The sequence below is a fragment of the Lissotriton vulgaris genome, chromosome 8, assembly GCF_964263255.1.
Source record: "Lissotriton vulgaris chromosome 8, aLisVul1.2, whole genome shotgun sequence".
In the NCBI taxonomy this organism is placed as follows: Eukaryota; Metazoa; Chordata; class Amphibia; order Caudata; family Salamandridae; genus Lissotriton; species Lissotriton vulgaris.
Window position 1 is genome coordinate 472,783,023 of NC_141696.1, and position 23,445 is coordinate 472,806,467.

The 23,445-nt window shown below is 47.3% G+C and overlaps 1 protein-coding gene across 1 annotated transcript in view; it reads right to left on the reverse strand.

Annotated features, from left to right (window-relative positions):
* Positions 1 to 23,445, reverse strand: part of SCML2 (Scm polycomb group protein like 2) — a 749,380-nt gene that overhangs the window by 184,160 nt on the left and 541,775 nt on the right. Inside the window, exon 13 of the mRNA XM_086934268.1 lies at positions 16,655 to 16,768. Coding sequence (XP_086790394.1) covers positions 16,655 to 16,768 — 114 coding nt within the window. The remainder of the gene's footprint in view (positions 1 to 16,654; positions 16,769 to 23,445) is intronic.

A 23,445-nucleotide genomic window follows, 5' to 3' on the forward strand; every position in this document is an offset into this window, starting at 1 on the left:
CTGACTATGCTGCTGCACAAGCAGGTTTGCTCAGTGCTGCAACACAAGAGGTAGATGAATGCAGAGTGTCAAGAGAACTGTATACCAGATCAGCTCTGCTTAAACTATGAGTGATCGCGATCAGCTGTGCTCAATCTTCCTGCTTCTTACGCAATATTTCTGACAGTAAGGAACCTGTGGAAAGGCGAAGACCTGGACCTGAGACTGTCGGAACCTAAAGGCATTCCTCAGGGAACTACTCCATGGGAAGAATGGCATACAACTGGGGGCACTTCAAGGTTCTGGGTGTTAATAGAGAGATCCATGAATGGAAACCCCAAACTGGAGAAGATCACTTCTGTCACTTGAGATGTGCCTTCCACCCATGATCATCCAGTAGGAGACAAATGAGAGTATCCACCCCCACTTGAGGGGAACCTGGTAGTTGAGCTACTACCTGGAAGATGCAGTCACTGCGCCTACTTAGACATGCAAGTCACTTCCCCTGATAGAGGCCACCAGGGACTTCACACCGCCAGGTCTGTTAAGATAATGGGCAGTAGTGGTAGTGCTATTCAACAAAATCTGAATGCCTATCACCTGCCTGTCCACCCAGCTCCCAGTGGAAGGGAGAAATGCCTTCACTGAAAGACTGACAGTCCACAGCTCAAGCAGATTTATGTGCAGCTGCTGCTCTAAAACCGACCCATTCACTGTGCTATCATGTGATCCAGATAGCCACTCCAGCGAGAAGGCATCCTTCACCATTGTAAGATAAGCCTGCAGAGGCTGAAAGGATGACCCACTAAAACATTGGAACTGGTTAATTCACCAGTGCAGATCCGGATGAACAGGGTGAGAGGTGTGCACCTGAGCTGTGAGATTCTTCTGATGTTCAGCCACTGTGACCTTGAGCAGCACTGAAGGACCCTCATCAGTTATCTGTCATGTGGTACCAACAGGCTGAATAAGACCTAGTGGCCACATAGATGCAAGACCTGCAGAACCAGACTCCAAGCTTGAGTCAAATCCTGGAATTATAACTCTCCCCATATATGCGATCCTCTTGAAAGGAAAAAGGCCTTCATGTGGCTCATGTTCAGTACTTTGCACAGGAGAGAGTTTGGACTTTTGAATGTTAGTGATAGCATCAAAGATGTGGGGGAAGAGTAAAGAGAGGTTTAGAGGCAGCAGAATAGGCACAGTATGGCACATAATGTATCTGCTGCTGATTATGCTGGTGGTGCCCCTTAGAGCCACCTCTGCCTTGAAAGGAGCAGTACAGCTGCTGGGGTGCCTGGCAAGGCTCGGAAGAATGCTTCTGCTGGGGTTGTACTGCCCTGGAGTAGCCATTAAAGTTTCTATCATGCTGATGGAATGGACACTCTTGGAGGCTAGGCCCCCTAAGCAAGCCACAGCTGGCTGTTTTTGAAGCGTTCCAGGGAGACGTCTTTTCTCTTTAAAAAGTCAGCCACCATTAAAGGGTATGTCCATGAATTTTGCTTAGAAATCTACTGAGAAGCCAGTGGATTGCATCCAAGCAAGCTGGCACAGTTTGATAGCAATGTTCATGGACCAAGGGGCAGTCAGGGCTTGGCTTCAAGTTTAAACGAATCCAGTACATCATTGACCAGGTCTGCAAATAGCTCGGTGGGTGGTCTGGAAAGCTAATCACTGACTGTTTCTCCTATGCCCTCAAGACATGGGTATGTGGCCCAGGCAGTAGATGGCCTTAGCATAGAGGAGGGCCAGGCTGCCAGAAGGCAAGTTATTAAGCTTACTGTAAAGTTTCTTTGACTCTCCATCAGGTGGGAACAGTGGAAAAGGTGTCTGGGTTTTACTTCAAGCTCAATGTTTGGACTATTCTGGTGACTTCCTGTGACACTCGAGAGGACAAAAAGTGGGTGTCAACGGGAACTGCGCTACGGCATCTGGTAACCAGTCTGGGAACTGTATACTACAGCGCCTGAAAAAGGTTTTTACCAATGAAGCCATGTCAGGATCAAAGAGGGCTTGATTAATAGGAAAAAGAGCTCCACCGGTGAGGAGGAGGGTAGCAAAATGTAAGACTTTGCCTCTACAGAGAGCAAAGCCAATTTCAGGATTTCAGCTATTTTTTTTGTCCTAATAGTAAGTCAGGAAACTTTCTCTGAAGCAGGGCCTTACAAGAGTATGGGATATCGGCTTACACCGAAGGCTCTAGGCCACTCGCATTTTGCCTGAATTAGTATTATAGTGGGGAAGAAGTTTATCAGCCTCTGAATCATTAGCCTGTGTACGGCCATAGTCTATCAGGTATCGCAAGAGCATCAGACTAGTTGAGTATCTCCTCTATCTGGACAAATCTCAGAGCCCTACGGAGATGCTCTGCCTAGGGAAATCATTAAAGTTCAACTGAACTTTCTCTCTTGCTACACACATTTTCTGTGATGCCAACTTCTTTGAGCAGCACGGAGAGTGGCATCTGGGCAGCACCAAAGGAGGTTCCAAATTAACAGGGCACAGTGCTTGGCAGAGTTCTTCCTAGGCACTGGAGGCTGTGTAGTAGAAGCATCTGGTGGTATAGGAATTGCCAAATCTGTGGGAACGTTGGAATTGCCAAGTCTGTGGGAACGTGCTCCTGTTTGGGGTGGAGGAGCAGAGGGTGAAGAAGCCATCCTGAACAGATTCAACATAGCAAGCGGAAATCGCTTGACCTACGTGGGGGCAGCGAATGGACACAGGTACTCCGGTCGCATCTTTTTTTAAAGTAGCAATCTTGTGTTTATTTAATGAGAACATTTTTGGGGAGATAGGTCCCTTACAGGTTATTATTACCTGTAGGTGAAGGGGATGGTTTAGATGTGGCCATTAGTCAGAAATAATCTTGTCTATCATTCCTTGGTGGCCTTAGATTGCAAGAATCACAGATGACTTGTTACCCATGTACTTTGAGCCTGGTTACATCAGGATGTAGATTTACTGTCCCTCCACATAATCCAAAATATTTTCTGAGCTGAATATTACAGACCTATAGAATGAGGCATAGATTTATTGCCTGATTGAGAACTACATGGCTGAGCATGCTGAATAGCGAGAATGCCACAGAAATGCTTGAAACGGGCTGTATAAATATGAAAACTAAGAAATGCATAAAAATACGGTTTTCCGCTTTATTCAAGAACTAAGACCACTACGCTGAAGCAGATTCACACAATGCAAAGTTGGAAATCCAGATCAGATTCTGATTTATCCTGGGTTGCATTACAGACACCTTTCTGAAATTAGAGACAATGTAAAGCTATCCATGTTGGATAAGAGCAGACACATTAATTGAGGTGTCTGGAGAATGATGGGTTGGAACTAAAATAGTAAAATAAAAATACAATCTGATAGAGACTACTAGCCGCAGATTCCTTCACGTAGAATTATCCCCAGGCGCAAGACTGGATCCGGAAACTTTTTGTCACAGCATCCCTGCGCGCTGGTGGCGAGGCGACATCACGCGACTCCACCCAGGTGTCGTCCGGGCACGTGATGTCAGCGAGGTATCATAAGCACCACCCCGGATCGCCTACGTCCGTTTTTTCCTTTTTCGCGTGCAAGGCGGATCTGGGTTGCTGCAGGCCTGTTTGGGGCCCTTTTTTCTTCACCAATTGTCTTCTATCTGGTGAAACAGTGTGCGAATGTCTTCGGGCTTCTAAACTTGCACGGCGTGTGGACGTCTTATGCTGGCAACAGACACTCATCTCATTTGAGTGTGGTGTTTGGGGGAGGATCACGGCACCACTGATTGTGAGGCGTGTCAACAGTTGAAGCCGAAGTCGCGGCGGGAGCGCCACATGAAACTTCTATTGGCACGTCTCTCCAGGTCAACCCCCTCCTCTCGATCAGCTTCGGCAGACTGCTTCAGATAGGGCCGTGTAAATCGTCCTCGTCCTTCTCCGATGTCGCAAGAGCGTCGCTCCCCAGTTGGTAAGTGTTGCAGCGTGTCCCCAGGGGCTGGTGTTCGGCTTTCCGGGGGTGTGGACTCTCTGAAGGTGATGCAGCCACACGTGTCGTCCCCCTATCCACCGTTTCCCGGTGAGGGGGTGTCGAGGGTCCAGATGGAGATATACGCGACGGCTTTGCAGGCCTTACTGGCGTCTCCTCCTCCTTCCCTTCCTGGGACATCAGCAGATCCCTTGCCTCGCGCGGGGCCCTCTGCGGTGGTGCCAACTGGTTCGGATCCAGGCTTGGAGGATGTGGTGCTGTTGGGGTGCGGCTCCTCTGGGGTCCCTCTTTCGAGCCATGGCGCCCCTGCCGCGGTAGTCCCTGTGGTGTCGCGGGTGGTCGCCGGGGCTCAGGTCGCATCCCAGATCCCTCGCCGGGGACGCTGTGGGAGGCGAGCAAGGCTGTTATCCGGGGGTGGTCAGAGGACTGGTCCACGCGAAACGGTCAGAACAGAAGGCCCAACTTGCTCAGCTTGAATCCCAGGCGGCGCGGCTCCAAGCGGCTCAACTCAGGGGCGGCACGGGGGACTCCTCCCGTCAACTAACCTTGGTGCATGAGGAGATCCGTCGGGTTTCGATGGAATCGGCCAAGACGCTTTGGCGTTCGTCGGTTGCCAGCATTTATGGGTGGGGGATAAGAATGGTAAGCTCCTCCATAACCTTGTGTCTTATCCCAGAGTCACCCGTATTATTCCTGAAGTCCGCTCAAGTACTGGGGGGCCCTCCGGGTGAAGTCTTCAGCTATTGCACAAACCTTTGCTGCTTATTAGCCAACCCTTTACATCGCCTGTCCCCTGGGCGCTTCCCTGGCTGACTTGCTGGACGAGACAGGTACCCGTCTCCCGTGTCTCTCTCCGGAGAAAGCAGAAGCTCTGGACCGTCCTTTCACCCTAGAGGAAATCCAGGATGCTATCTCACTCTTACATCCCAGGAAAACACCTGGTCCCGACGGGTACCCTCAAGAGTACTACGTGACCTTCCGGGATGTTTTGGCCCCTCATTTGGTGGATCTCTTCCACCATGTGGCGGAGGCAGGGGCATTCCCGCCCGAGTCCGATATCGCCACGATGGTGGTCATTCCAAAGACGCAGCCGCCCTCCCTGAACTGTGAAGACTACCGCCCGATCTCACTGATCAATACAGAGATCGAGATCTTTGCCTCTGCCTTGGTTCAGAGACTCCGACCCCTCCTGCAAGACCTTGTCCACCCAACCAATGCGGGTTCATGCCGGCCAGGGGCATTCATCACTGTTTTCGCCGGCTCCACTTGGCTCTGGCTCACAGTGGTCGCCTCACCCCGTACTTGGCACTGCTCTTCTTAAGACTTTGAGAAGGCCTTCGATATGGTGAACTGGGAGTATCTGGGGGGCGTGGCTCGATCGCCGATGTAGGGGGTAGCAGGACTCCAGAGCTCCTCCGTGGCTGCCCTTCTCCCGCATTTTTCCTAGCTCTGAATTCGGGCCCGACATCTGTATAGGAAGGCCTGGGGTGCGTAGGGGGAGAAACGGGAAGCGCTGTGTGCCCCACAGACCGCGCACAAGAACCCTTTTCCCCCGCTCGGAGCGGCTGGAGCAGCGGGACCACATAATGGCAGCCGGAGTCGCCGGCCGAACCGCCTTACTGCGGAGCTCTGACTGCAGCGAGGGGCCCGCAGTGGAGACTGGTGCTAGCTGAGCAGGAGCGGGCCGGCCCTACAAACTGATAGAGGTGGGGTAGCGCTGCTTTTACTGGCGAGATACACGGGGGGCAGGTCAGCGTGGTGCCTGACTCTAAGATGGCGGCGACCGAATGCCCAAGTGTGCTCTTGGTCTCCATTTCAGCGGAGCTGGAGGGCAGGCGGATTAACCCCTGAGGAGCGAACATCCTGCTGCTGGGTCGTGTACACTGGTGAACCCCCCCCATCACTAGGGGAGAGTGAAGACTGCTTGCTGACCTCGCCAGCTGCCTGAGTGCATATCCTGTGAGGCCGACCGGACGGTCAAGGCAAGCCATAGCCCTGGGGCCTGTTGTTACGGGGTCGGAGCCAAGGTGAGATGAGAGGGCTGAGAGACTCTGGACCACGGGGGTGTGTTAGCCTGAGAGAGTGCAACACGCCCTAGGGAGGCTGACTCTGCTGGCAGAAGTGAAGAACAGCGTGCCAACACTGCAGGAGACAGAGCCCGAGCCAAGGTGAGGTGAGGGTGCTAAGAGACTCTGGACCACGAGGGTGTGTTGGCTTGAGGGAGTGAGACGCACACTAGGGAGGCTGACTCTGCTGGCAGAAGTGAGGAACCGCGTGCCAACACTACAGGGGACCGAGCCCGGACTTGGGGTGCGGAGCTGATAGGGCAGAACTATTGTGAACCATAGCACTGCCTGCTGACGGAGAAGACCTGACAGAGTGCCTGGTGTGGAACTGGCCGGGATTGGCGAGAAATCACGTACTGTCCCCCGTGAAGTGAGTACAGAGGATGACGAGTGGCTGGGCACCCACTAGCATACGCAGGATGGGCAGAGTGACTAAGAAGAAGGGGTTTGAGGTCCTTCGGCTGGACGACCCGGGGAACGCCATGGAAGGCGAGGATTCTGCAACGGGAAGTGGAGTTACTACGCAGCAGCGGGACCCCTCTTTGGGTGACATTATGCAGGCCATCATGGCCTCGAGGGAGGCTCTGCAGAAGAGAATGGACTCCATTGGGTCGGACCTGTCCCAATTAAAGGATGATCATCGCAAACCCAGGGAGAGAGTGGCAACCAATGAGGCAACCATGAAGGACATCCCCGACACGGTTGATGCATTACAGAAAACACTGAAGGAAGTGGTGCAGAGGGTGTGGATACTGGAGGTGCGAGCAGAAGACAGCGAAGGGCGCTCCAGGTGCAATAATCTCCGCATAGTAGGAGTGCCGGAACGAGAAGAGGGATCCGACCCTGTTCAATTCCTGGAGACATGGTTAAAAACCGAAATAGCTGCGGAGGGGCTTTCCCCCTTTTACGCGCTGGAGGGAGCGCACAGAGTACCGGCCCGACAGCCGAGGCCTGGGGCCCGCCACGCCCGATGGTGGTGAGACTTCTGCATTACCGGGACCGTGACCATATCCTGCGGTCAGCCAGAGAGCTGCATAATCTGCGTATTGGTAACAGCAAAATAATGATCTTCCCTGACTACACCAGAGACGTCCAGCGCCAAAGATCCTCTTAACGGTGAAGCGAAAGTTAAGGCAACTACACCTTCCCTAAGCAATGCTGTTCCCGGCCCGGCTGCGCGTCACTGCTGATGGAGGTACGCACTTTTTCCTCACGCCGCAGGCTGCCTGGGACTGGCTAGAAACTCGAGGTGAGTCTGGCGAGCGCTCGCCAGCAGCTGCCTCGCCCCGCAATCGCTCCCTTACTGCGCAGTCGGGGCAGAGGCCTGTGACTCCCACAGATTGGCCCCATGAACGGGACAAGGCAGTTTTAGCGGTGGCGGCCATCAGTCATGGAGAACTTAGCCCAGCCAGCAATAATTCGGAGCGCACGAAGAGTGGAGGAATGAGCCCCAGTTCTAGCAGCACCCACGGACTTTCAGAGGCTGACCTGCCTGATGTTACCCCACAAACAGCGGATGGGGTATTTGGCTGACAGGGGTGCATGGACACTGTGCCTGACTCTACGGAGTAATTGTGCTGCCTATTGGTCCTGCGGTCCTTGCACCTAAAAGGAAGCGGGAATGCATGAGAACAATGCCTGCACCTAGAGGGGGGGGGGGGGTCTGATTAGGGAGTTGTCAACCTGGGAGAAGGGGAGGAGGTTGGGAGGAAATCTGGTATTATTCAGTTGACGTTCTAGGCAGCCCACACTATATAGATTTCTTAATTTATTGCTTTGTTTGGATGGGGATGTCGTGTTGGATGCCTGTCCTGGGGAAGGGGAGTTGGGGGATGTTTTAATTGTGGGGTTTGGTTGGGGGGACCCGGGCGTGTTGGGCGGGTAGGTGGAGTGGATCATTACCAGCATCACTCTCAACAATGGGACCCGCATTAGGATACACTTATCTCGCATGGAACGTACGGGGTATGCATACCATGAATAAACGCCATAAGATACACTCATTTTTAATACGTAGGGGCATCCATATCGCCTACCTTCAGGAAACCCACCTCCTTGCGAAAGAGGGCAGTGCTCTACAGGACCGCTGGAGGGGTCAAGTCTATTATACTACATTCTCCGCTTATGCGAGGGGGGTCTTAATTTGGATAAAGGCAGGGGTTCCCTTCCAATGCACTTCACAATTGACAGATCCTGAAGGCAGGTATGTAGAGGTTCAGGGGAAATTAGATGGTAGAGACTTAACACTGGGATGTCTATATGCACCTAATGTGGAACAACCCGCCTTCTTCTCTCTCCTATCCCACAAACTGGCGTCAGTGCTGGTGGGGCCCCTGCTTCTTGGGGGAGATTTTAATTGCATAACGGATATTGATCTAGATCGCTCTCATCACCCTCTTCCGAATGCGCCAACACACAAGCTGACAGTGGCGAGATCTACCTGGCAGTGGACTTGGGGATTGATAGACACCTGGAGAGTCCAGCATCCATTGGTTAAAGACTACTCCTTTTTCTCTGCCCTTCATGAATTGCATCTCCGGCTCGACGCATTTCTCTGTTCCCCGGATGTGCACAGAGAAATTTGCCGTAGCGAATATCTCACTCGCACTATCTCAGACCATAATCCATTGTTGGCTCAACTGGGATGGTCGCGGCTGCATCCTAGAATTCCCACATGGCGATTACGTCCGGAGGCGCTTGAAGATCAGGTCTTCCGTACAACCATAGCTCCGGCCATTAAAGATTATTTTCAGCTTAACGAGGGGACGGCAGGGTCAGTGAATGTGGAATGGGACGCCTGTAAAACGGTTGTACGAGGAAGGTGTATTTCGGCGATGACTGGGACCCGGAAGGTCCTCTTGGAGGACATTCAAAGGGATGATGAGCGCTTGCGCGCTTTAGAGAGGGAGCGCCCTGAGCATCCGGATAAGCAGGATGAATTGTTGGAGGTAAAAGAAGCAGTTGCAGCGAATGTGGAACGTCTGCGGTGCTTCGATTATAAAAATTATATCACACGGGCGCACGCGGAGCAGGATAAATCGGGGGCTCTTTTGGCCTGGCTGGCTAATCCAGCTCGGTGCGGCTCGGTTATACTGGAGCTGAGCGACCAGATGGGAAGGGCCCGATATGACCAGCAAGGGATTAATGAACTATTTTTTGACTACTACACTGAGTTATACCGTAGCCGAGTGCTTCCATCTATGGAGGATTTGCAGACTTTCACGGGGGTCTGAACTTGCCGGAACTAGGGGACGAAGATGCAAAACTGCTGGGTCGGAACATTGAGGTGCGAGAGGTAAGGGTAGCCATCAAAAGTATGGCCCGAAATAAAACACTGGGGTCCGATGGCCTCCCAGTAGAATTTTACCGTACCTATATGGATCTCCTTGCTCCTCGTCTTGCGGGGCTATATAATGAAGCCAAGAAATTGGGTAGTTTGCCGGAAATCACCAGGGAGGCGATCATTATTCCGCTATTGAAACCAGGCAAACAGCCCTGGGATAGAACGGCCTACCGACCGTTATCTATGCTCAACTTGGACTACAAAATCCTGAGCAAAATTCTTGTGACTCGACTGCTTCCCCACATGACCACGCTGATACATGCCGATCAATCTGGGTTCATACCTGCTCGCAACACAGCACTTAATATCCAGAGGCTTCTGCATATTTTGGAGGCAGATTCCTATGAGGTGGATACAGCAGCAATATTTGCTGTAGATATCGAAAAAGCTTTCGATAGTTTGGAGTGGGACTACCTGTTTCACGTAATGCAACAAATGGGCCTGGGTCCTGCCTTTGTAAGATGGACGGCTTTGTTGTACACTGATTCCACAGCCAGAGTTCGGACGGCAGGAGTGATATCAGAGTCCTGTAAGATGGGAAGGGGTACGCGTCAAGGGTGCCCTCTCTCCCCATTGCTGTTCGCCTTGGCGGTGGAGCCCCTTGCAGCGCATGCACGATCAGGACAGGCATACCAGGGCTTAGACGTTTATGGCCAGGTCTAACATATTGCACTTTATGCAGATGACCTCTTAATGTTTTTGGCAGATACGGGTGCAGCCCTGAGGGGAGCGAAGTCTTTACTGTGGGCCCTAAGCATGGTGGCGGGGTTAAAAGTCAACTGGGCAAAGTCGTGTCTATTACCGGCGCGTGGAGGCAGAGCTTGCCCTCAGACCACTGAAGAGGTGACCTGGGAGGAGAGGCGGCTTCCGTACTTGGGCACAGTGATTTACCATGAGCAGGCTGACCTTCTAGAAGGCAATGTGGAGAAGGCGATCAGGGGAACCAAAGCTAACTTCGAGTTCTGGAGCACCCTTCCATTATCGGTGGTGGGGCGCGTGGCATTACTTAAGATGGTGACCCTTCCGCGGCTTTTATACTTCTTTAGGACCCTCCCGATATGGATTCCGGCTGGTTATTTTTGGAGGCTTAAGTCGATGGTCAGCTCCTTCCTGTGGGAAGCAGGCAGGCGCAGGGTGGCGCTCGATACACTCATGAGACCCCGGACGGAGGGGGGCTGGTGGTCTCCGACTATGAGACGTATTACATTGCAGCACAGCTGCAATGGCTCACACAGTGGGTAGCTAGGGCTACTAGGGGGGAAGAAGACTCGGGTGAGCTAACGGGTCCGTTGCTGGTGCTGTCCCGCATTGTCTTGCGCCTTTCGATTGGGGATATGCACCTTACTCAGGAGTTTAACACAGCCCAAAAATGCTGGAATAGGTACCTGCAAAGGGGGGCTATATCGACGCTTTACGCGCCTGATATACCACTAAGGATGTGCAGGGCGCTACCTAACGGAGGATCCTAGCAGAGGCTGGAGGTCTGGGACCAGCAGGGATTGGCGACACTAGGCGACCTATATGAAGGCGGCACCCTTATGACATTTGATGCCCTCCGGGACCGCTTTGAGTTACCTGGGGGTGACTTTTTATTGCATGCGGCGCACACAACAGCGGTGCAGAAACACTGGAAAACAGGTATGGTGGAGCCACCCACGTCCATGGAATGTCAATACGTTGTGGTTGCGGCAGGCACAATCAAGGCAGTAACCTGCCTCTACAGGCGCATGACCCTACAAGCCCTTGTCCCCTTGACGGCTTTAAAAACAAAATGGGAAACGGATATAGGACAAGACATACCAGATGAGGCGTGGAATGGAATAATGGAGAGGGCTTGAAAAAGTACGCACAATGCGCTGTTCCAGTTGGTGCATTTTCACATCCTACATAGGGCATACCTCAAACCAGCCCGCTTACATAAATATTTCCCGACCCAGTCAGCGTCCTGCCACCAGTGTGCAATGGATGATGCTGATTTCAAGCATATGTTGTGGGCTTGTCCTGTGCTGGAACCCTTTTGGCAGGAGGCGACGACATTCCTGAGGAAGGTCACAGAAAGGGAACTGCAACCCTCCATGACACATTGCATTCTCCATTGGTTTCCCCACACTTCAAAGAATAAAATCACCAGTAAATTTATCGACCTTGGTTTCCTCCTAGCTAAGAGATCCATAACCTCCCAGTGGAAAGAGAGTAAAGGCCCCGACATCGAAAAATGGAAAGCTGAATTTGGTAGGTGGGCTGGGTGTGAGGGGGTGGTCCGACTCCAAATAGCTCTCAGAACAGGTAGCGTTCAAGCGCTGGAGAGGGCGAGATCCTGGGAAAGACTGGTTATGGAACTAACACTCCCGGTGGCTGAGCATGAAGAAGACCCAGCTGACGGCCCTGGGGAGCGCCCACTATAATCTGTCAGAGTGTTAGCAAGCTCCTCACCTGAGCTGACTGGCAGGCCGCTGCCCCTCCTCGTACATAGAGTTGTTTCATATCCCTGGGGATCCATTGGTCTATTGGCGGGAGGTGGTCAGGGTTGTGGCCCCGGTTGCATTACAGCGAGGGCATGTTCGGCGCGCCAGAGAAGGGGGGGGTGGGACACATTAAGGGAGGGGGGTGGGGACATAGTTGGAGAAGCTTCTGTCTGGTGAAAGGCTGCCGATGGTGTCAGATATGCATGTCCTAATATGATGTATTGCAGTGTATTCCACTTGGCCTGTCCGGGGTCATAACCACTAGATAGTGGCGAGGCGATCGCAGGCCCCTACTTTTGGTCAGGTAACAATCTGCTACCCCTTCCTATAAAGTGAGACATTTTATATCACATACTATTAATTGGCCCAGTTGAGGGATATGACCACGGTTTTAGGTCCATTTCCACCCCTGTGGGGATACACTACAGCATGCCTGGGGAGGGGGGGGGGGGGGAGAGATGTATTGAGGGTGGGAAGAGGGAGGAACAGTTGGGGACGGGAACGGTTAGGTAGAGGGGAGGGAAGGGGTGCGGGTTCAGGGGCGTTGATCCAGCAGCCACACTCGGTCTCCACTGTCTCGGATGCCCGTAACGATTTGCCACAGAGACAATACTCTATGTATGGACACTATAATAACCTACTATTGTGGCTGCCGAAGAGTATGACTGATATTCATTTGCTGGAATGATGTATTATTGTGAGTTCGTGCCAATAAAAAATTGTGTTAAAAAAAAATAAAAAATAAAAAACTGGGAGTATCTGCAGGATGTGCTAGACAGGATGGGTTTTGGTCCCGCGTCCCGCCATCTGATCAGACTTTTATACACCAATCCCAGAGCCCGAGTACTCATCAATGGAGCGCTCTTTGGGGACATCCGGATCCGAAGGGGTAGGCGACAGGGGTGTCCACTCTCGCCCCTCTTATTTGAGCTGGCGATGGAGCCCCTGGCGGCCCTCATCCGGCAGGACCCACTTATTCGAGGCTGGGCCTGGGACTCGAGCCAAGTGGACAAGATAGCCCTATATGCGGATGATGTTCTGCTTTATTTGGCAGACCCTGATAGTTCGGGCCCCAAGTGCCTGGCGGCTCTTGTCGCGTTTGAGCAAGTCTCTGGACTCCGCCTCAATCCGGCGAAGTCAACTTTGGCCCTCCTACATCTCTCCAGAGACTGCTATGACTAGCAGTCGAATATATCCCCCTTAGGAGACACTCGGTCAAATATCTTGGCGTATGGGTAGCTCTTCTGCCAGAACTCGAATGGGATTTGAACTTTACGCCTCTGGTCGTCCGGATGAAGGCGGATCTCAAGAGGTGGCAGGCTCTCCCCCTTAACCCCTGGGGAAGGAGTACGCTCTTCAAAATGATGGTCCTCCCCCGTTTTCTTTACATAATGCAAAACATCACTATCCACCTCCCGGGTAGCTGGTTCCACGAGCTCGATAGTGTCCTCACCCGGTTTCTTCGGGGGGAGACCACGCTTATCTCTGGCGCACTGTCGTATTCCCCCCTTTGATGGAGGTCACCAATCTCCACCTCTACTACCTGGCCACGAAGCTTATCGTTGTCCACGACTGGTATGCGGGCGGCTGGTCCGACCCTGCATACCGCGTGGAACTCAGTCCGTCGGACTTTACACAGATCCAGGCCTTCTTGTACGGTAGCCCAATCCCACGGATCCTGCCCTCGGTCACCAGGACAGTGTTTCTAGCCCGGCGCACAGCCCTCCGCCACGTGCGGTGGGACCAGACACTCACTCGGCAGACGCCACTTTGGTACGGGTCCTGGATGCAGGAGTTCTCGTCCTTGCAGGGGTTCAGACGATGGGATCTCATCGGAGTTTCAGTGCTCGTGATGTTTGGGTGTGAGATCAAATTCGCTCCTTTGCAGACCTGCAGCAGCGTCACGCCCTTCCACACTCTCAACATTTTAAATACCTACAACTCAGACACGCCCTTCATACACGTCTCGCCCCCTGTCTCCCTCCCAGAGTTCAGCCCATTAGAAGCTCAAGTGATGATGGGAAATCTAGGGGAGGGGAGCAGTGTCCGGTATATCCTTAGTGAACAATGGTCCCGCTTCTCTGGACCGGTTCAGGGCTCGCTGGGAGGGTTGGCTAGGCCCCCTAGAAGAGGCGGACTGGAGGGATGCCCTTATGGCGCCCAAAACCCTGACCACATCCTCCAAGCTGCGCCTGGTCCAACTTTATTACCTACACGCGGCATATCCCAAAACGACACGGCTGTTCCAGGCCCAGCTGAAACCCTCTCCAGCATGTGCACGATGTGCAGCCGCCTCAGCCGATTTCTATCACATGGTATGGTGCTGTCCGGCTTTAGTGCCATTTTGGAGGGGGTGGAGCGGGGGCTCACGCTCACCCTGGGCTGGGAGGTCCCCCACGACCAATACGTTTGTTGCAAGGGGTGTTTGACGGACTGGATGGTTCAAGGGCACACAAGCGCCTATTGGGGATGGTGGTGGCCAAAAGAGACATAGCAGCGCATTGTTCCCAGGCTAAGGCGCCTACGATAAAATGATAAAAGGTTGGAGGAGGGGTGTGGACTGGTGCGGGATTCATGTAAAAAGCCCGAGGGTGCCCCAAATTATTTAGTAAGGAGTGGGGTAAATGGTTTACCATGCTTCCCCCCAGATGCGCTGCCTATATCCCTTTTTCTTTACTTTAGTTGTACTTCATCTGTCTTCATGTACAATTATTCCTAATGTATGGCCTGTCAAGTTCTACCCTGAGGGACAGCTTTCCTCCATGTCAACTGTGTGTGCTGTGATGTCTTTCCTGATATGTATTGATCTGCAACCAATGAACTTCTTTGTTGTTATAAACCCAATAAAATTGATTATCAAAAAAAAAAACCCAAAGGTTCATGATGAATGAATTTCCGGATTGTCACAACACAATCTACAGTGGAAGCGATGAAAAACTATTCTATTTTTCAACAGACAGAATCTGTAAATCTGCTACCATTAGTGCTAACATATGACATAACCAAATGTTCACGAGCTGAACGCCTGCACCAATTAGAATGTGACAAGTTTGATTGTTGCAACCCAACGCAGGAAACAAAGCTCCCACACAGCTGGTTCTCTAGCTAGGGAAAAAAAGATTGATCTTGTTGCTTACTTCATGGTACATATTTCTCCCATCAAATAAGAAACAATGACCGTGACTATGAATCTCAAGAGAGCAGAGTTAAAGAAGGAACAGTCTTTGGTCATGAGAGAAGTTCTTGCTCTATTTTTTCTGTAATACTAGTTTTCTATTAGTGCAGTTTTACTTTACAAGAATATCATGCAGGTGTTTGCAACTTATTGTTATCTCTTTCTTTCATTCCCTGTAGTTCTGTCCACCTCCTAGGAAGGCATTGGCATGCTATGCTATTTTAATATTTTTGAATACTAATGTAGATTCTTGGGTTGCGAAGAAAGCTACTTAAATGAAAAACCTATTTCTCCGAGTAAGATGCTCAGTTTAAATTATTCAATAAACAACTTTTTTTTTACTGAAAAGAGACAATTGCACAAAGTTAAAGGTATGAGTTTTTCTATAGTTCTTCACCAGATCATCAAAATGAAGGGAAAGAGCAACCATTACTGTTTTGCGTGACGTGATTGGGGTACTTCTAGGTTTCCTTAAAGTGACAGTGCTTTTAGCTGCATATATGATGGCCTGCCCAGGGTAACACTTTTCTTATATTTTTCTCTTTAGAACAGAAAACCCCTAAACAGCAAAGCAGCTCCGTGTACTTTTTCAAAACCATTTAAATTTATTGGTAATTGACATTGTGCATCATTTTCCTAAATGATAAAAAAATTAAAAAGTTGATCATACGTAGACATTGTTAAAGAGGTATCCCAGAAGCATGTAGGATCCCAGAGATAGTCTGATGGTTATGGGTATTAATGAAGATCCTTGAAAGACCATTTATACAAAGACAGGAAAAAGCTATAAAAAAGAAAAAAAAATCCTTTAAATACTTTTTCTCTATTTTCACTGCATCCACACTGCAATTGCCAACCAGGCAAGACCTTCTGTTAGCTGGAGCACTTTTAAATCACATTTTCATTCACCCAGTCTGTACCACAGAGCAAACTTTGGCTGGGACACCAAATCTCATTGAACGTGTCCTCTGCTGAGCTCTTACAAGAGGTCAGCTTAACCTGCAGAGCCGTCAACTGATTTGGTTAAGGAAATCACATCTTACTTAGACGGATTTCAGCAACTTTTAAATCAAGAAGCAGTAGTTGAGAAAACTGAGAGGCTCCCCGTGATTTTCGTCATTAGCAAGAGGCGGATGTTTTCATTAGCGACTTAATATCCCTGAACAGAGATAAACAAAAAGATTAAATAAAATGGTGTGTGCAAAAATGGAAGGCAACACAAAGGACAAAGGGAAGAAGTACCACTGTTATATGCAATGAACATTTTATCCCCAATTTCAGCACCTCCACTTTTTTGTCAGAGATAAACTGCCATTTGTAGATCCAAAAACTGGTGCCAACCCACATTGTACATTCACTACATGCCACTATTTTGGAATCTTTCATCACAAACAATTATAAAACATAAGAAGATGCGGCCAGGTCTGAATGAATGTAGCCAATCAAGCACATTGTTGCAGTATCAAGCATTACGGTTTGTGGGATTGGTAACAGACCATCAGTCAAAAAATGAAAGAAAAAATAAAACATACTAGAGCCACAAAATGTAGTTGTTTAAATCCTGTACAAATGCCCAGAAGGGTTACATCGAAATAGTTCTTGTATAACAAATTGCACATCTGGCATCTTCAAGAAGAACTGCTGGTATGATTACCTTCCGAAGGAATAGGATCTGTCCTAGGCACCTTTGGTGAGAGAGGAGCAGTATACGTGGGGGAATCCTGGGAATGTCGTTTGGTATTTCTGTTTTCTAATATTTCTTCTTTTGCTTTAACAAAACAAGGTTATTTTATTAAGGAGAGTGTAATACATGTCAAACATGTTGCTGTCGTGCACACTTAGCACTTTTAATAAGGCTACGGTAAAATTCTATTTTCTCATCCACAACCTGAAAAACATCCCTTTATTATGGAGTTGATATTTAGCTACCACACCGTACATTGTATTAGAACTTTTTAGGTGATATAATGTACCTAAAGCAATTTTGGTTTGTTAAGGGGAGACAATTTTCAATGACACAGTTAAGCAGGGCACACCCCCACTCTACTAATATAATTACACTTTGGATAAATTTAACTTTATAATATGAATTTGTTTTTTTCAGAGCACTCTCACATTCACAACTAATTACACTTTAGTGATGCAGAAAAAATGCTTTGCAAAGATGTCTATAAAAATCATGTGCAACAAATACTATGTTACCTTAAGGTAAACTAGGAATTTGAGGATTAAGAAGTCTGTGGGGTTGTGGAATGTTTAAGTCGTTCGATTTTGTCTATAAATTATGTTACATTTATCTTATATCAATGTAAAAAAAAAGTTTGATACAGAAGAACTTTGAAGCTAAAAGTTGAATACGTCCAGGGGGGCAGTGGTCACTTTCGTAAAAAGGTGAAGAAAGGCCATAAAAAGTGATCCTAACAACAAAATAACTGGGGGTCTATAACCCTTGATCTACATACCTATTTGATGGGAATCCAACACATCTCTGTACGGGTCTTACCAACAATCTCAGTAGGTCCTTCGACAGGTTTGTCCTGGCACGCATTCTGATATAGAGACTTATATAGCTCTATTAGCGCCTAACTCACTTATGTAGGAGTTTTGCAGCAGCTCGGAGTACTTGAAGCTCCGTTATAGATCCCCGGTTCTTTTGTTGTTAGGATTACAGTTAGGGGGATACGAACTGGGCAGGTCTTTAAATTTCCCTCAGACCCTTCTTCAATTGTTTGTGTTTTACCATAAAAAGTGATCTACATATGAATAACAGCAAAGTCTAACTGGAGGACTGCTCTGTAATATGGAATAATCAAAACCAAACAGAAGCCAATATTAAAGGTCTAAACCACAAGACCACGCAAAGTTAGGACTCCTGTAAGTAATCAACGCAGGGCTTCATCAGGCCAAAACGTCAAGAGTACACTTTGTGCAATATCTTAAAGTTGCATTTGTACTGATCCTTTTCTCTACTTTAAGCTCTCCCAAAGCCTCTAGACCATCCACCATCATAAACGCCGTATTGCTAACATTAACATAAGCAATGTTACCCATGCTCCTACCAATGAACAAGTTACTTACCTTCAGTAACTCTCTTCCTGGTAGATACTCTGTAGTGTAGTTCCTATATTCCCAATAGGCTCTGCGCATTGGAATAATATAAACAGCAGTGTAGACGTAGGACTGAGGTCGACTAGGTCTCTACTGACTATATTAGACTTAATTAGTTTCGCCAGCTAGCTCAGAGGTCACTAGAAACTTTCTCGAATGTTCAGGAAAGAGTTAACTCTCCGGATCAAGAAGGGATTAGCTTCTGACAACCGTAAAAACATGACAACTTTGCTCCCTCCGAATAGAGTGTATCTCTAGAGTCGAGTGAAAACAATAGGCAGCTATTTCACTCAGTCAATCGTGCATACTTCGTTTCACCAGAGTGCAGAGAAATAGAGAGACGGGCGTTTTCAATAAAAGGTGTTATTTTATTGAGCAGTCTTCTTTCTCATGCAAGAGAAATGAATTGCCACAATTGTAATACTTATCATGAAGTAAAGTGTGTACAGTAAAAGTAGTATTATGAAATAATACTGTAAAAGCATAGATATGGTTTCTTAGCCATATGATACTTTAAAATAGATAATATATATATATATATATACATACATAAAACCATTGACTAACGTACTCAGCTGGTGCTTCTAACTACGCCTACCTCGATGTACCTGACCTAAGCCTAATACTTGGGAAGGAGTAAGTAAGTACCAGTTTAAGTTAAGTTGGTAAAGATTGTTTTTGCCAAGGATCTGAATCAAGAATTCTCTTTAAGGGTTTAGTCAGCTCCTTACCTTAGTAATAGAATGTGGGAGGTCTGATATAACTTTCTTCAGGACTCGATCTCCCAGCAACCCACAAGGGTGACTCAGGAACACCGGAGCTGGATTTTCTCGGCTTGAGAAAAAGTAGCTTCTCCAGCGCGTCAAAGGGGAGCGGCGGCTTCCGTGGGCTCGCTCATCAGCTGGGCTCTCGGGTAAGTAGATAGCCGCTCTGCTCCAAACCACCGTGTGTTTGCGTAAGGCAACTGTTGGTATTTTATACTTGAAAGGTGCCGGGTTTGACGTAAGGTTGGACATAAGACGTCACTAAGAAATAACAGTTCTTGCTGGACTCCAGAAGTTCTTGTTCAAATCAAAACAAAAGCAGGGAGGGAATTTCCCGGGCTGCTGGAGGCTTGGTTTGTTTAAAGAACGCGTTGTGCTTTCTAGGAGTTGATGGGAGTAGCCGTGCTGTGCTTTGGACTGCATGGGCTACTACTGAATATGGATATGATTCTTATGCCTTTGTAAGGATATTATTAATTATAACCGCACAAGGGCATGAATCGGGAATATCGAATTAGGGTCTTCTATAGAAATACAACACCCACTCCACGGATTAATGTCCATCATTACTAAAAAAACTTAGCAATAATAAACATGTAACAATGCATGTGTGTTTTCCAACCCACCCCAAAATACATATTTCGCATTTGAAATGGTATATGGTAAATACACGAAAATGAGTATTAGTACTGTACGCTTTTCAAGCAGTGTCATCATTCATTTAAATGCATATATATATTAGCTGAATGATTTGCGAAAATTACACATGAAATGGCTCTGAATACAGAAAAGAAGGTCGAGACCATTCCATCACATATTTATACAAAATGCTATATATGTGCTAGAGGCTGAGGTAAAATATTGTCTCTAGTATCCTAAAAATAGAAGCTCTGTTCTCTAAGAATAGTACTACTTTAATCAGAGTACTATGTGCCAAAAAATAGTAAATATTTTGGAAATGGAAAAAATAATTTTGCTTTCAGGGGAAAAAATAGTTCTACATTTTTTCAGTAGCTTTGTTTATCAAAACTGAAGGCTGAATTCAGAGTTCAGGGAACGCTGTGTGATCATTGTTTTTTAAGAATTATTCTCGTTGACTGGAGAGAACATCATATCAGACAGACTCGCAAAAAAATGGTCTACAACATCAGGTGAAAGTTCGAAAATGCTGCGACTGTGCAGTTTGGAGCGTGATTACTATCATCGATGTTTGGATCAGCAATGCTCACAGAAGGTTGTACCTGTATGGTGCTGCTTTCCTCTCGTACCTCACCGCCACCTACTGGTAGTGGTGAAGTCTCAACGAATGCCGTCATCAGAATAGGTAGCCGCTGGGGACAACACGATGCATGAGTCGTTACCGGACCTAGCAAAGTATCGATATCCTTTGGTACTGCGGATGGTAGTGTAAGACAGATGTCCAACACGCATTCTTCTCCGCATAGCAGACATCGAAGCACAGGTAAGACGCAATCATGCCAGATTGGTCTGAATGAAAGAAACCAGGTTGTACTTAGATCTCTTAGCCGAGCCAATCCGAGGACCTTAGTGATACGGTCTCGATATCGTATTGCTAGGATTGTTTCTTCCATCGTTGCTAGAGTCTTGTCTATGGATTGGCTTGCCATATCGGAGCAGAAGGAACAAAAATAAAATTCCTGCCACAAGTCCCAAGATTAAGGGTAGGCCGCCAAAGACAGAACGGACAAAATTCGGGAAGATGCCCAGACCTGTTTCAAAGGGTGCCAACAGTCCCGAAAAAAATGTCTTAAATACATGTGCAATGCCACTGGTATCAGACATGTTTAAGATTTGGCTTAACATTTCTGCGAAATGCACGGGCAATTTGTCGATAAAAGAGAATGTATCTCTGCCAATGTCCTTGCCACTTGCAGATCATGCGTTTCTTTGGATGACGTTAGAGGCACAGTTGTCTGTAAAAGAATAGACTTCATTCTGCTTAAAGTATCAATTCGAATAGAAGAGATATTCAACGAAGGCCATAACGCAGCCCCCATATCTGGATTGCTGTGTGGATACAATACTTGCATACAGCAAACGACCCTGGAAGTTACGGTCACGAGATAAGCCTTCCCTGGCACCATCCCACAACAGCTGTGGTCACTTATTAAAATGTAACTCCCATTACTAAGTTGTTTGAAAAATGGCTCTATCTGTTTTGCAGGCGATCCATGCAGGTGACATGAAAGGTTATTTGAAGACCCTTCGCAGGCTCCATGCAAGTTAATACCTTGGCACAGAAGTGTACCGCTTAGTGATTTTTTACATTTGTTACCACTAAGGAATACATCCTTTTTCCCTTCACTATAACATCTGTGTGTATAGGGTAAATCCCATGTTGATTTTATGTATTCTTTAGCCAACTTTTCATACTGGCCTGTAGGTATATACTCTTGGCAGTATTTAAACTGGAAAGTTGTTATCGGAATTGAAATTGTTCCGTGTATTATCCATTCAATGACAGGTCTCTCTGACATTGTCAATGGTAATCTCTCAAGTTTTTCAATGCTCAGAATCGTATAATCTGCTCCTTTTTGTGCCAAACTGATTTGTTTATCAGTAAGGTTAAAGATACCGAATAATGACGTTGTGTTGATTAAACGCCATGGTACGTAGCCTGAACGCAGATTTTGAAACGTCCAACCAAGCTGTACAATAGAACGTAATTGAGACTGACCATGTTGTAACATTAGTAAGTCCTGCTCTAATATATCAATAGCAGATGATACAAAGCTGTCCAATGAATATATTCTGGAGGACAGAGTCGTTAACCCATTGTCCACCACAGAAAGTGATTTTTCCAAATTAATACGGTCAATTTCTCGTATTTTTTCTGCTGTTTCAATTTGCATTACTTTCCAAGCTTCGTTGTATGCAGCGTATATACCGGCCGCTATGAAACGTTTTTGACGCTGTTTGCGTGGTCCCAATATAAAAACACGCAAGACAGCACCGTCTTTAAGTAAAGTCAAGTGTTGCTTAATTTCAGCCAGTGTGGATTTCTGTAGCCACTCAAGGCATAGTTTCCCTACACTGTATGTTGTAACTATCCCTGGATGTTGTCTCTGGGAGTATCTTGGGTCTGGCCTGGTCATTTTTAACCCCTGTGTTTTGTTCAGGAATCTATCTTGACAGTTATTTGTGTCTGATGGCCAGATCAACCACTTTTTCCAATCAGGATGTGTTCTGTTTTGGTTAAAAATATGGGATATGTCTATCTCCACATCTGTAGTGCTATCACTATCAGTTATGGGTTTCGGAATAGACGGTGTATTTAAGTCTTATCTTAGCTAGGCCAAGACAAGTAGTTTGTTGAATTGTGTCATTCAAAAATATCATTTGTTCTGGGATCATGCAGGCCGTAATAATAATGCTTCTAAGTCTTGTACTTGCCATTCTTTGGTACCCCAGATAGTTTTTGTTTCAATGTTGTTTTTCCAAAATTCGAAACCAAATATAGACATTTTGTCATAACATTTTTCAGAAAAATCAATTTAGTATTTGTCAACATTGTTTTCATTCCTGTCCTATTTAACAGTTTAAAATAAAACGTTTTTGGATCACTGTTAAACCCTGAGAAGTACTGGAATTTCTCATAAAATGTTTTCGAGCTGCCATTTGGCGGTGCTGGACAGTGTTCTCATTGGTTATAAGATAAAACATTTCTAGGCTGTGCAGTTTTATGCAAATAGTGATCACCAAAGTGGTTATACCAGTATAACTCTTCATAATTCGATGAACCCTGTAAGTAATCATGTTCAGTAAATTTGGCTGACATTACTAAATCTGACATCATATTATTAATGTTTTCAAAGTCCCAATCATCAGAGAAAGTACTTGGTGTCACAAAGTCACTTAATGAAACCTTGAACTGATGTGGATATTTCAAGAGTTCAATCGGGCCAAAAACATCATTATCAGTTCTGTCCCATGCTACCGCACTGGGTATTGGTTTGGCTGAGATGTTTACTGATGATAGTTCTCTTTTCTCGATGTGGGAGGATGTGTGAGGCTTTAGGACCAAGTTGATGTTCTGACTTGCTGTGTCCATTGTACTATATATTCCATCAATGAATTTTCACAAACATAGAACCATGATGAGCCAAAGCAGTTGAGTAAGTACACCTAACACAATCCAAAATTCAATCCATGGTGAAATCAGATATGTTTCTTTTAGTTGGAGAGGAAGTTCAATTATTTTGTCTTTGAAAGTTTTTGTTGCAGGCGTTTCATCATGCTCACTTGGATCTTCTGAAAAGTCGTCGAAGTTGATGAAGTAGCCAGATGCAGTTCTGTCAATTGTTGGAATTTTTTCCGTATTTTCATTTGCTTTTGCATTTTTCTTTGTTTCATTAGAATAGTCAGAGGCTACATCATTGTAGATAGGTGTTTCTTGACGAACTGGCCTAATTTGGGTTTCAAGAGGCAGAAGTTTCATGGCATTATTGCATAGTCCTTTTTTATTCACTGCGGGTTTATCAAATCTGTTTAGTCTCTCAGCATGAGCCTCTTGGATTGTAGCAAACTTTGGTATTCTGCTATTTCTTGGGAG